This window comes from Pelecanus crispus, chromosome 5 (assembly GCF_030463565.1).
Source record: "Pelecanus crispus isolate bPelCri1 chromosome 5, bPelCri1.pri, whole genome shotgun sequence".
Lineage (NCBI taxonomy): Eukaryota > Metazoa > Chordata > Aves > Pelecaniformes > Pelecanidae > Pelecanus > Pelecanus crispus.
The window spans coordinates 779,301-793,337 of NC_134647.1; the positions used below are offsets into that span (position 1 = coordinate 779,301).

Consider the following 14,037-nt stretch of genomic DNA (forward strand, 5'->3'; position numbering starts at 1 on the left):
TTGTGAATAGACTTGAGTTAGAGTTCCAGAATATGTTAGTTCTTTCTTCATCATGGTAATACCTGCAGTCTGTTTTCAGTGCAGTACAATTGTGCAAAAGTTTTAATTAAACAGAGTTTTAAATTGTAAGGGGGGCCTAGCAGTGTTGATTCTTTTCTTGGGGGAGTCTTGCAGCTCTGTCACTTTATTTTGTTGTTTCTCCTTTTTTCTTCCTTTCTAGGTTTTATTGCATCTGATATGACTTCCAGAAACTCTAGTACCCAGTTGTGGTTAATTACCCACTACCATGAGATGGGGTCTCTGTATGACTATCTACAGCTCACTACCCTGGACACTGTCAGCTGCCTACGCATAGTACTGTCCATAGCTAGTGGTCTTGCGCATTTGCACATAGAGATATTTGGAACCCAGGGGAAGCCTGCCATTTCTCATCGGGACTTGAAGAGCAAAAACATCCTCGTTAAGAAAAATGGACAGTGCTGCATAGCCGATTTAGGTGAGTTCGTTTTGATGCTAACATACTCAGTGCGTCCCTGCAGAAATCAAATATATTGGGTAACTCCAACCGTAAAAATCTTACAGTAACCTTAAAATAACCTTACCGTGGTCTGGTATTACCCTGCAGGTTTGTGACTGCCACTAGGTGGCACTTACAACTCAAAAATGTGCTCCGCTGCGGAGGAGGCCGCGCGTGGCCTCTGCGGTCAGGGGCAGATCTCGCATTTTGGACTTTCTTGCGTTTTCCTTGTTCAGTTCCATTCATGGATCCCAGAAGGCAGCAGTTATTAGGCTCATTTCTGAACTAATAAATGTCCTTCCACTTACAGTCCAAGAACTATGTGCTCACTGTCCAAGCGCCGTAGGACCATCCATCTTGAGTCTTTTGCCAGATAATTCACTGAGCCCAAAACTGGGTTCTTCGTGACCAACTGCTTTTAGACTTTAAGCTGGTAGGATGCTGAGAAACAGTTGCAGCAGTGTGGCTCGTTCACACCTCAGGGGTATGTCCGACATTATCTTTTTTTCTTTTCTTCAAAGACAAGGAGAAAATAGCGGTAGAACAATAGTATTGGGGAGTCATTGGCTAGACAAAAAGTGTATTGTGAGATGGGATTTTTTCAGTTAGAATTCTACTGCATAGTTCCCATCACTTTTGCCTGAGGGACATGAGATACACGCAGGGAATACATGAAAGCCACACACCTGGGCCTGTCTAAATTTGAAGAGGGAATAGTAAGTAAAAAATGGAGCAGTAAGTTGAAAATACAAAACTTCAGAGACTGGCTTTTAAATAAATTTGTAGCTCACGCTGAGGAGGGGGCAGCATATACTGGCATTGATTGACATCACACTAATAAAGTGAAATCTAATACATTATTTATCTAGAGACTTCAGATATTCGAGAGAATTTCTGAGAGAGCACAGCAATAAATATTTCCCAGTTAGTTTTTATGGTGGTAAAATAGCTACTTTTTTAAACGTTAAATCCTCAGGCATGTATCTGACACATTCTTTGTTCCTTATCTGTAAAGGAGAGTTTACCAAAGAGTTTGTTGCTTCTGCCATATATTTATGCCCTTTTCTTCTGTATAGCTTTGTGTCTTGTTTTCCTTCTCTGTTTCAACCCATGCACCATACAAGAAAAATGGCACTTAGAGACTGGTAAGTATGAGCAGATGGAAAGATTCGCTACAGCTGCCCAGAGCTACGCTGGACTTTGGTTCTGTCGGTCGCACCAGGTTCTGGACTTGCAGTGTACCTGTTAAGGATAGGTGTCAGCTGTAAAAACATGGAGGAATCCTGTAATTGTCTGTTTTGCCAGTAGCCTGGGTGCCGCATGCCTGAACTGCAGCGTAGCCTGGTGTTTGTTGCCATTCAGTCCTAGTCCTTCTGGCTGGCACAAGTGCAAGAGCTTTGTGAATTGGCTGCTTGTCCTTCAGCAAGTGCTATCTTGAACAGCAACCCAAGTATCCAGAGTTGCGGTTACAAAACTGGCTGCTCCAAATATGTTCTAGCTAAGCAGAAACTGTGTGGTAAAGTCCAAGGATGGATGTCAGTCTCACTTCAATCTGTCAGCACAGTGGAAAAGTTCTGCCCTTCTAAAGCAATTCATGTGCGTGGTAATAGGTCTTAGTTGAGCAACTTTATAGAACAGCAGAAGAATGCTGATACAAAAAGGAGAAAAAGCCCAACCCTCCTCTTACTCCCTCCTTCCCCTTACCCATGCGTATAGAGCAGTGCATGTCCCTTTGAAACAAACACTGGTGTTTGTAAGGAAGGTGCAAAGAATGCTAACAAAACGTATTTGCTCAACTTTTGTTTCCAGCAGATACTCCAGAATACTAAAGAGGATTTTTTGGCATTTTGAAAACCAGTGTGTTTTATCAATTTGTATTCCTGTCAAGCTTTTTATTTTTTCCCTTTTTTTTTGTTTAAAGAATTAGTATCTTACGGTAAGAGCTCTTCTGACAAGCACTTACGCGCCCTTAAGTTAGATGTGCATCGAGATCTCCTGAGGTAAAAAGAAACTGAAGCAGTGCAATATCTGCTTCCTAACTCTCATAAACAGCACAGATGCCACCATGATGAGAACCTGATTACAACATCGTTGTCCCCTGACCTTATTGCAACACTTTCTTAGTTTGTAGTGTGCAGGATGCTGACTTGCATCCCTCAGCCTTAAACCTTTGACCTGTCAATCTATTGAATCTGGTTTTGCCCAATTTGAATGGAGTATTATGATTTTTATCAAAGCGTTCCCCAAAGTCTTGATGTCTTCAGAGTTTGCCAGGAAATTTGTTTTCTAACCTTTGTTTCCAGTGTGTGAGTTTGTTTTTTTTTAAATATTATAATCCATACATATTGTATAATATAAAAATAGACATAGGTGTATGTATATATGACAAAACAATATTTTTATCTGGAGAGCAGGCTTTCCAGATTACCTTCTCAGCAGTCATGGGGTTAGTAGATGCTATCTTTCTAGAGGTGCCATAAGCATTTTCTTAGCAGCTTGAAATTACTTGAAGTGCATTTAAATTTTAGGAAAGTGTTTTCCAAATTTTTGGTATGGTGAAGTACAGACTGGTTTTTTGGAAAGAAAAAAAAATGATCTGGTGATAGGTTAATTTTTTGTGGGACCGAGTTAAAAGCTTTTTAAGTTTCATCTAAAATAAATGTAAATAGTATATGTTATTCTTACAAGAGTTGTTGAGGAAATTAGGGAGAGTTTGTGTTGTCTTTTGTATTGCTTAGTTATGTCATGCACCTGTTGCTGTTCAATTTGCAGTGCTCTCTGTTTACCATGGCAAAATGAGTACTCTGTGTGTTTCCAAATTTACGGTAATTTAGTCCCTCACATAATGTTCTTTGCTTAAATGTTGAGTAATTAGTAGAAACCAGGTAGAGTGGTTTTGACTGACTCATTTTAGATCAGCTTGAGGATGTTTATTTTTCAAGCTACTGCAAATACGGTGGTTTTTATTTTCCAGCTTTATTTCTTAACTTGTGTATATCCATCATGCAGTGTTTTTCTTCTCTCTTCCCCACAGTTCAGATATATCCACCTACCCAAAAGTTCTATAAATAAATTCGAATGCTGTGTAAAATTGTTTTCTTCTAACTAACAGATGCTTGGCCTTCTGTGTATACGTGCCTAGAGCGCTGGTGACATCCAGTGGCTGCAAAACACTTAATGACAACATTTTGCAACAGTGCAATAACATGCTTAATGGTAATCCCTGAGGAGATAATTGGTCGAAGTCTACGGACACAGTGGCTGTTTTTGATAGCTAGTTTGGAGCTGACCCAGTTGGTCTTTGGACAGTTGGACTCTCAGCTCCTTCTTTTTAAGAAACTGTCTGATGGGTGTCACAGCTCACATGTAATTTTAAATGTATGCTGCTATGTTTTAAAGGGGACGTAACAGTGATTTTTGTTTTTTTTTTTTTTCTCCCTGTCCTTCAGGCCTTGCGGTAATGCACTCCCAAAGCACGAATCAGTTGGATGTGGGGAACAATCCCCGTGTGGGTACCAAACGCTACATGGCTCCAGAAGTCTTGGACGAAACTATCCAGGCAGACTGCTTTGACTCGTATAAAAGAGTCGATATCTGGGCTTTTGGGCTGGTCCTTTGGGAAGTAGCTAGACGCATGGTTAGCAACGGTAAGCATTTGGGACCCCTTTACTTGTTTTTAGAAGGGGTTAAGCAAATAGTAATTCACAGCAAAGCACCTGCCACCAAAATGCATAGGATGCACAGTAAAATACTGGACCTCCAGAGTATCTTGATTCCTGACACTTTGCTGCCTGTGTTGAAGTTGTTGGTATGTTGGATACAATGGCTGAGTGGTGTTGTCATTTCTGTTAAGGTAGAGAAGAAGGAGGGTCCCTTGATACATCCTAAATCGTGGTGAGAAGTAATTCATACCAAATAGTTAAGTTAAAATTTTAGATAATAAAGTCTGTAAACTTTTTTCATGTGTAATGAAACCATAGTGAATACTTCTAGGTGGCTGTTTCTTGTGACAAAACCTAAGGGACAGGTGAAGGTAGGAGGTGAAGTGATTGGAATTCGGGGATGCTCTTGCTTTTCCAAATTAAATGCACTCACAAAGCAGGACTTGGTCAAAGTACAGTTCTTCTTGGGAAAAGTGCCGCTGCAGCCCTGTTTTGTAGTGTGCAGTGTTGCTTCGTGTTATCTTTGCAAGGGAGTTTGAATTTAAGAACCTTTAAGCTCAGTATCTGCTGGTGTGATTTCTTGTGCTTGTCAATTCAGGAGTTCTCTCTGACTTCTGGACCTCAGGTTGTGCTCTCCGGACCCAAGCGGACAGGAGAATGCAGAAGGTGCCCTTCAGGCATGTCTGCAGACACTGGCAGTGGTGGATTGTTAACGGTGACGCGTTTAAATCTGAGGAAATTCTGAATTGTCACGTGCCTTTATTTGCTCTGTGTCTGATCTATTCCCACTAAATCCAAATCTGGGCTTCTGTAACTGACATCAGACAACGGGTTTATCTTCAGGAAAAGGTGACTTGGTTGCTTGCTTGCTGCAGTACCTCTGAGCGCTGATGGTAGGCTGGAACCTCACAGGACAGGTAGGGCTGGTGCCAGCCGGGGTGCCTGCCAGCTTAGGATCCAAGTATGAGCTGCTTTGATGGAGGCATGGTCAGAATGATAGGCAGTAGCCAGAGTGGCTCAAACTGAAGAATTGAGGGCTTTTTTTTTTGGTGGGAACTATTGAAAGTCAGAATTTGAGGGAAGATTTTGGAGGAAAGGGTTAAGATAGCTTTAGAGATGTTCTCAAAAGCAGCTGTTGAGAGCCAAGGGAGGGAGTATGAGTGGTTTTGTGGAGAGAGGAGCAGTGAGTGGACAGAGGTAGGCTGCAATAAGGTATGACGGTGAAGGCTTGTGGTAGCTAGTACAGAGTAACAAAGCCTGGCTCACATTCTGGTGGAAGTTAAGGTACTTGCCTCGTGCTGTTTCTCATGTGTTATCTCCCCTCCGCTCCCTGACCCCAGTGGAAATCCTGCCCAAATGGTGTTACACTGGGCTAGGGGCAGGGGGGAGAGAGGACAGGCGAATGTGCAGCAGCTCTAGAAGCGAGCTGTTGTTATTCTATTAAAGTACAGGACTTCTTCTGAATATGAACCTTTCAATTCATCTGTTTTCTGTTGGTGGCCAAAATAATTTAACTGGGGGGGGTGAAGGGAGGGGGGAAAATATTGCTCCCTTGTTCAGGGTAATTCTCAGCACAGCAGCTGCAGGCCGATAGTTGTCTCCAGAAACACTGCAGTGAGGCTTGTTATGAGAAGGCTGCTGGACGGTGGCACTTCTGAGAAGATTTGCAGACCTTCCAAGCTTACTGTGAGATTTCCTGGGGCCCGGAGCACTGTCCAAAGGCCCTGTCTTCTCCAGGATACTTACAGGGTGCTTAAACAAAGCTGATTTGGAGGTAGCAAAATGCATCTGGTAGGCTCAGGTGGCCGATTTAAGTCTCCTTGGAAGCCTGAGAGCTTGCTTTGATAGCTCTGAAGAGAACCAAAATGGGCATTTCTCTGTGATAAAGGGAGCAGGGTAATGTGTGCGGGTGGGCAGCTGTCTTGGCGCAATTTAATTTGCAGGGTTCATAGTGAGCAGCTCTTGTCTTGCTGGAAGCCGACGGCAGTCATGGGACGGCCTGCAGGAGCAGAAGGGAACTTCCATTGGCTTTCTGTGGGGTGGCCAGAGCCGAGCGCACGACCTCACCTTCCTTCTCCCTTCGCTGTCAGAGGAGCTACTTGGAGGCATGCAGCAAAAGGGATAGGTCTTGTTCTGATACAAGAACATGTCACCTGAATCACAAAGTGTGGTGATGATCTCAGGCGAAGGTATATGTGGTTAATTAGAGAAAGGAGGAAAGTCTTGTGAATGCATGGTGTTAATTTTTCTTATGATGTACTCTGTTTATTGGCAAATGAATGCCGTAGGCAGTTACGAAGACTTGCTCATTGCATTTCCCAATATTTGGAGACCTCTGGGTTGCAGTTCATGTCAGGGTGAGTGCCTTGAGAATTTAAGCTGTAACTTCATTGTTTTCAGTGCAGTTTTATATTCTGCACTTTGTCTGTCTCAGCAATCTGTGAGCACTGTAGTTTCCCAGTTGCCATAATATGATGGGCTTGCTGGGCAGGGGTTGATAATTCACTGTGCAATAGGTGATGCTTGCTGCGATGGGAAGGGAAGCCAGGGCGTGAGAGGAGGCAGTCGGTCTTCCTCCATGGAGGGACCGTGATCGTAGCTGTGGCTGGCGGGACCAGCAGCGCTTCCAGGGGTGCGTGCTTACACATAGGCACCGTGTCGAGTATTGTCTGTCTGAACATAGCAGTTGACCTACCTGATGACAGAACTTCACGTGTAAACTTTTGCTAAGTTTGTTTTTATTGCCGGTCTTGAATTTTGAGTAGTTCATCTGGAATCTGTCTTGCCACGGTGCTGTTTTGGAGGCTGGTAATCTTTTGTAGAATATTAGATGTCTTGCTCTCTTTGTATATGAATATACGTTTATACTTATATATGTGTGTGTATACTGTGCATAATACATATAAAAATACACAGTCTTACCTACTTACCTCTTGCAATGAAAATTCCATGAAATGGTACCTATTATTTAAATATTCCCATGCTGAAGTTTTGATACATATGGATCGCTGCAGTAACTGCAGTTTGCAAACGACTTACCTGAGCTACTTTTAAACTAGTGAGCGTAGATTGTGCTGGCAGCTTCACCAAGATGGTGTGGGCTCAGCATGGACTGCAGAGCTGCTGAAGATGATAGGTAGATGCTTCAGTAATTCGATTCAGGCTGAGCTCTCTGCCACCGTGGAAGCACTTTTCGCAGTAATACAGACACGTCATGATATTGGTCACGTCAGTAAAGTCTTAAGTTTAAGGCAACGGCGATACTAATTCCAGTACTTATTTCCAGTTGCTCAGTGTTTCTGGCTGTTGCCATAAGTAATTCCATTTCCTTGCACTGGTTTGAAACAGAGTAAACATTCTCTCTCAAACCCAAGTGTTTAGCTATGTGGAAATCATTACTTCATCAGGTGGTCACCCAGATAACCCTGTTTGATTTGTAGTAAGGCTCTGGCACTGGGAGCGAGCGTGCTGAGGTCAAGGTAGCGTGCTCGTGTGAACTGGGCGGTGGTGCGTCTTAGGTGGGCTAGGGGCACTTGTCAGTTATGTGTGCTAGAAATTTTTGCTGCTATCCCATGCTGATAGTCACTCGCCATCTCTCATTTACGGGGTGGAAATGCAGAGTCTATTCCAATGAGTCAGCCTGGTTTAGTACTTCAGTTTGTGGAGACTCCAAAGTTGTTGTAATCGGACTAATAAGTCTGATATTTTTTAAAATTTAAATTTAAAATTTATGTTTATTTTTACATTTTAAATTTTTTTTTTTTTTAAACTTATCTAATGGTCCTCAAGGTGACACAGTGATTCTCTGTACTTTTCTGTTGTGGCTTAGTATAAGGAGAAGAATGTGGTAGGAAACTCCTTCACCACAACCAGGAGTACTTGTGTATTGTCTTTGTGCTGTAGCAGGAGCCACTCAGCATTTCTCTCTGTACCTGAAAAATGCTGTATAAGCCCCCGAATCAGTATTTTACTCTAAATAGTCCAGTTCTTGTTCCTTGTAGAGTGGTTGTTCGCCGCTTTTGAATGTGCTCCCTTCCTAGTGCACAGTGCCTTGCATCCTTCCTTACCTGATACCTGGCACTTAGGGTTCTGTTCCTTGTGAATCTTCCCTATAATTCCCAGTATTGTGATCTTGTTCAATTTTAACAATAGCGCCAGAAGCTGAAAGATGGTTACTGCTCAAAGGCACTCCTGGTGCGTGATCATCGTTATCTCTGCAAGGCTGTGTCTGGTGCTCATGTAGATCTTGCTTTGCTCCAACAGTTGGATTCGTGCATGCGTAGGACAAGCTGATGTTAAAGCAATGAGGAATAAAGGTGAAGAAAACGCTACTCTGCGTGTGAGTTCTAGTTGATCGAGTAGCAAAAAGCCAGCAACCCCAGGGGAAAAAAGTACAATATACTGTAAATTACAGAAGTAATCTTAAAGCTGCCCAGAAGGCGGCACGCTATAGGTCGTGCTGAGTGACGCTCGGGTCTGCCCCGTAGCGAGTGGCCGGCTCGCTTTCCCGGGGCAGTGGGCGAGGGAAGTGTGTCGCAGGTCAGTGACGGTTTTGCGAGCAGCGCGGTGTGGGCTAGAGGTTGCAGTGGCTCGCTGGCAGCGCTGACGGGCTGCTGCGGAGCCAGCGGTGGTCCCGTGGGAGCTGTGACGTCTGGCTGTGGTAGATCAGAGTACTCCGGAATCGCTCTATTGGAGTAAAGGCTAGACCCGCTTCATTTCATATTTATTACTGTGTCTTATCTGAAATAACCAGCTATATGCCCTATACTTTGGAAAGACCACATGAAAATAGTAAATTAGAGCCAGACTCTCTCTTCTAGTGATAAAGTTCATCTGTAATAGCCTGATGACCCTGGAAACGTTTTCAGAACTATAGGACATAGCTCTGAAGTTCTGCATTTGACTCGTATAAAGCCACTACTTTATCTGAAACGGAAGCATAGACGTTGTGGGTACACGAGGTTTTTTGTGTTCTTGAGTTCTCACAATAAACTTTATTCTGTGTTCTGGGAAGAAGCAGGAGGAGTGTAAAAACAAGAGTTCAGCCCTGTAGGTGATGTCTGGTATACGCATTATGAATTGCTCGAAGGAGGAGGGCGGGTGGTGCTTTTTTACGCAGCATGTAATATAGCCTGTCCTTCTGCCCCCATGCCAGAATACCATAGGGCAAACCCTGCAGTCTGCTGGTTACTTTATTGTGGTAATTCACTTGGGTAGCCAGATCTTTTGAACTGTCTTACTATTTTCTAAGGGAGCTGTAATTTCCTGAAGACCACTTCCCTGTTCAACTAGTCATCACAGATAGGGATTTACAGATTTTTACAGAGGATCTGTGGGATTTTGATCTGCATCTCTAATAGAACAAGAAAACTTAAGTCCCAACCACTGTAGCAAAGTTTGAGAACCTCTTTTCAACATCAGCATATCCAAAGCAACAGAAATTCCCCTGGATTTCATGTACGTCTGACTCTGGGACGGCCACCAGTTTGCTAAAAAGCAGTTTTAAGATTGTTCTGCCCATGTTTCTACTGTACATAGAGGGCCTCATTTGCTTGGTGTTTTTCCAAGCTGCGGACCCAAATGCTTATCTTTGAACACCAGTTTTTAAATTGGATTCCTAAGAAAGTTGGGCTCCCTATAGATCATTTGTGAGCTTAATCCACTGATGAAACAGCAGTGCTGCACACATGCCTTAGAGAGCAGGCACAAGGCTTTCTAGCCTGCCGGTTTTACGGTGACAAGTTGTGAGAGCACACACAAAAACTTGTTTTTCAACGCAGAATCCTAGAAAATGCATTCAGACAGTGGGTGCCGCAGGCTCTCAGGTGTTTGGCTTTGTGATGGCATGTGGTGCCAATTACCCTAGGTATTTTACTGTTTTAATAAGAAGAAATAAAATTATTCAAAGCATCGGTGTGAGGGTCTGTAGATGCTGACATGCTTATTGGACTCTTTCTGGAATCATAAAACCAGGTAAAGGGTGTGGTAAGCCTATTAAAAACCACAATGCAGACCTTAAATTTTTTACATTTGCTAGTAGAAATCCCAGTTGTGTGGTAGTCGGTAAACCTCCATGCATTATAAAAGATGGCCTTCTGGCAAGTGAATTTATTTCTTGCTATTTCAGCTCAAGCATCTGCAAAATGGATATAGTTCTTACTTTGTGGAATTGTAATATGAGCCAATTAACATTTTGGGTAGAAAAAACTGTTCCTGTGATAGTAAGTGCTGTTCTCTTGTTTAATGGCTGCTTGACACTGTGGTGTTAACTTAAAAGATTTTTGTGCTTCTTAGAGGGCTAGGTCATCGGTTCTCTCTTTCTGTGTAGGAATGCTGTTTCATTGACGCAGTTACTGAATAACGCCTCTCTTGTTTGTGTCTCACTAGGTATTGTGGAAGACTATAAACCACCATTTTATGACTTGGTTCCAAACGATCCCAGTTTTGAAGACATGAGAAAAGTGGTCTGTGTAGATCAGCAAAGGCCGAACATTCCCAACAGATGGTTCTCAGACCCTGTAAGTGGGTGTTGCCTGTAGGTGGTTTGCAGAAGACACGAGCTGACCTTTCTTCTTTTGAAATAGTCATGGAAGTTATTTTCAGTTATCCCTTGAAATTGAAATGATCTCAGTGCTACTTGTCAGGAGCATTACCTGTACAGATTTCAGAAGCGTGCTAGTGTGGACCTTTATCTTGGAGCAGGAAGAAAACGCAATGAGCAAACCTATGACTAAGTCTGAGCTATTCACAGATTAGCCTATTAGTAGTGTGATTTAACAATAACTATTTTAAAGCTGCTTTTCCTACGTTGTTGTTCTCTCTCCAAGGGAAAGTTTCTTTAAGGGCAAGGTAGCTGCTGTACGCCTTTCTGTGGCTTATAAGCAACGCAGATTTAGAACAGAATTTTGGTGTCTCTCCTGCCTGCAGGATAAGGGACTGTTGTTCTTTTTGAAAGGCTAGTGCTGAAGTTTATTTTTCTTCATCAGAATCTGTCTGGACTCTTCAGGTTGACCAGCTGTTTTATTCCTTATTACTGAAGCTGTGGAGGCTGGTTTGAATCTGTATGGCTGGCTAGGGCCAGCAAGGACAAGAGGTCCCATCTGTAAGCTTCTGGTTGTAGAGTTGTGATCTGTGCTGCCGCACCAGCTAGCTGGGAAACCTGGCCATTTAAAGCTGCGCTGGACACGATGATCTTGCAGGAGTCAGTTTAATTGAAAAGAGATTCTGTAGAGTGTTTTCTTAATTAGAAAAAAACCACCCCAAACTCCACTGTTTAAAATTACACTACTTTGTCACTCCAGTCGGGCAATTGTCTAGTTACTCTCTTGGTTTAACCAATTTATCAAACTTGGGGTGGGTTGGTTTTTTTTTTTTCCCCCAACACGTGAAAGGTGCATATTTGACAGATAACAGTAAACTCTGTAGACTCTGAAAATTGAGTATTAATAAGACAATAAAACCTCATTGTGTTAGTGCTTAACCCAGTCTAGTGCTTTCTTGCCTTGTCATTTGTGCACTTACATGTGTTTTGGTTTTTATTCTTTTCCCAGACATTAACATCTCTTGCCAAGTTGATGAAAGAATGCTGGTATCAAAACCCATCAGCGAGACTAACAGCCCTGCGAATCAAAAAGACTTTGACCAAAATTGATAATTCCTTAGATAAACTGAAAGCTGACTGTTGACCTTCTTCTCGTGGTGCTCTCCTGATAGGAAGGCATTTGTCTGGTTCAGAAGTAGTCTGGCCAGACAGTTTATACGATTGGTCCCCATGTGGCTGCTTAGAAGCAGAAGTTCTTACCAAGCCCATCATGTTTGGGAGACATCGGAACCATACGGACTTTGCTCAGTGACTACAATGGGCATTTCACAAATGGTCAAGCTATAAGGACTCAACGCTGGATGTACTGTTGCAAAGGTAGTGGCCTGAAGGAAGACAGAGAAATCCTAAGACAAGATCAGGGCATTAAATAATGGCTTTGAACAGCTTTTTTTTCTTTTTTTTTTCTTTTTTTTTTTTTAAATTCTCCTAATCACTCCCAGGGTGAACACATGGAAGTGGTAAATTTTAATCAGCAATATTGCCTGTGCTTCTCTTCTTTATTGCACTAGGAATTCTTTGCATTCCTTACTTGCACTGTCACTGTTAATTTTAATGACATGACTTGCCAAAAATATGATTGGCTGTATACTACATTGATCTATGCCTGAATAATAGGAGATTAATTTGGTAAACTGAAAATGTAACTGTCAGATTTTAGCTGCATTTTACATGTGTACTGATGTTTACAATAATGCTGAACACTAGGAATTTCTCGTTTATACAAAACTTGCAAATTATTTATTACTAGTGCACTTGCCAGTTTTTTAAACTGTAAAATAAGTGCATAAAGTTAAAGCTTATTTTTATGTGGCCTCTTTCATGATTTCTTACACAGATGTTTTTGTAACACAATATAACCTGAAACATAAATTGTTTTCTGTATTGTCATATTACAACTCGATAGTCACATTTTAAGTGCTTCACATTTGTAGGTGTGTGGTCTGTAACATATTTTCAGTTCAAATACGGAACATATATATAGCCATTACCCACATGACATTGTGTCCAGTATCTTACTGATCTAGAAAAGGAAAGCAATGGAGGAATTAACTAGAATTTTAGGTCATGAATGCTGTGGGAAAATGCATTTTATTTCTTCTAAGCTATATAATATGCATTTAAACTCTGCCAGAAAAATAACTATTTTGTTTTAATCTACTTTTTCTATTTAGTAGTTATTTGTATAAATTAAATAGAATGTTTTCAAGTCAAACAAAAGAGTGGTTTAGTTCTCTTACTGCCTGTCAGTAACAAAGGTATACTAATGCAGCAGTGGGTATCTCCATTGTACGCTCGCAGGTGAATAGAGCTGGTCCAGGTCAATACCGGGTGGAACACCAAGGTGCTGAGGCTGTCGACAGTTGTTTGTCTGGTTGTGTTTTTCCTGTTCTGAACTGGATCCCAAAATAGTACAGTAGGGATCTGGTGTACTCTCTTTGGACGTGACATCAGCCACGTCCGTGCAAACCTAGAGCGTGTCTTGCAGAAGGAGGTATGTTATCCCCAGCCTAGTTACGGGGAAGAAGTCAGCTCTGTACCCAGAGAACTGTTTTCTCTGCCTGTACCTCTTGATATTCTCATCTTATTTGTTATGCCAAGCGGAAGAGTAGGAAGTGACAGTGCCCTTTCATCCTTGGAAAAGAACTCCTTTCTTCATGGGCTTCAAGTCCTCCAGGTCGTCTAAGGACCTGGATAGTAATTAGCCATTCGGACGTTTCCTCTCTGGGTTAAAAAATTTCTCTGAGGTTCCCTTCTGTGCTTTAAGTTTGCCAGATTCTGCTCTCCTGTTTCTCTGCAATTTTTCCTTCTCAGCCCCAGCCTTCCTTGTCCTACTCCGGCCAAGTGGCATGCCTTTCTTTTTCTACATTTCTAGTGTAGAAATAACAGCCAAGTTTGCAGGGTAGGGACAGCATGGGGCTAAGAGACTGCATGGTACAATAGCTCTGCAGAGCAGACTGAATGGATACCAGTTGCTAGGTCCCTTAATTATACTTGATGAAAATCTGAGCAGATCCAGCGCTGAAAAAAAACCATAGGAAAAGCGGGATCTGATTAGTTGTTATTGTTAGTTTTTAATAGGAAGTCAAAGGCTCAGTTGCCTGAATGCATTCTGGTTTGCTTTAAACTGGTTTGTGTATGTGATGCATGCTGGGCTAACTGTTAAATAACTGCAGCCCAGGAGGGACAGTATTTCAGCAGTGACTTGAGTGGATCAGTCTGTCGGACTGAAGCTGCTATGTGGATGGAAGTAAGTA

At 42.3% G+C, this 14,037-nt stretch overlaps 1 protein-coding gene across 5 annotated transcripts in view; it reads left to right on the forward strand.

Annotated features, from left to right (window-relative positions):
- The window catches only part of ACVR1 (activin A receptor type 1), a 58,199-nt gene extending 46,064 nt beyond the window's left edge, over positions 1–12,135 (forward strand). For 3 of the 5 annotated variants that reach the window (XM_075711586.1, XM_075711584.1, XM_075711585.1), the window contains 4 exons: positions 221–496; positions 3,967–4,164; positions 10,567–10,697; positions 11,730–12,135. In XM_075711586.1, the coding sequence (XP_075567701.1) occupies positions 221–496; positions 3,967–4,164; positions 10,567–10,697; positions 11,730–11,864 (740 nt within the window). In that variant the 3' untranslated portion in view covers positions 11,865–12,135. The remainder of the gene's footprint in view (positions 1–220; positions 497–3,966; positions 4,165–10,566; positions 10,698–11,729) is intronic. The other 2 variants (XM_075711587.1, XM_075711588.1) reach the window with 2 other exon arrangements.
- Positions 12,136–14,037: the final 1,902 nt, after the last annotated feature.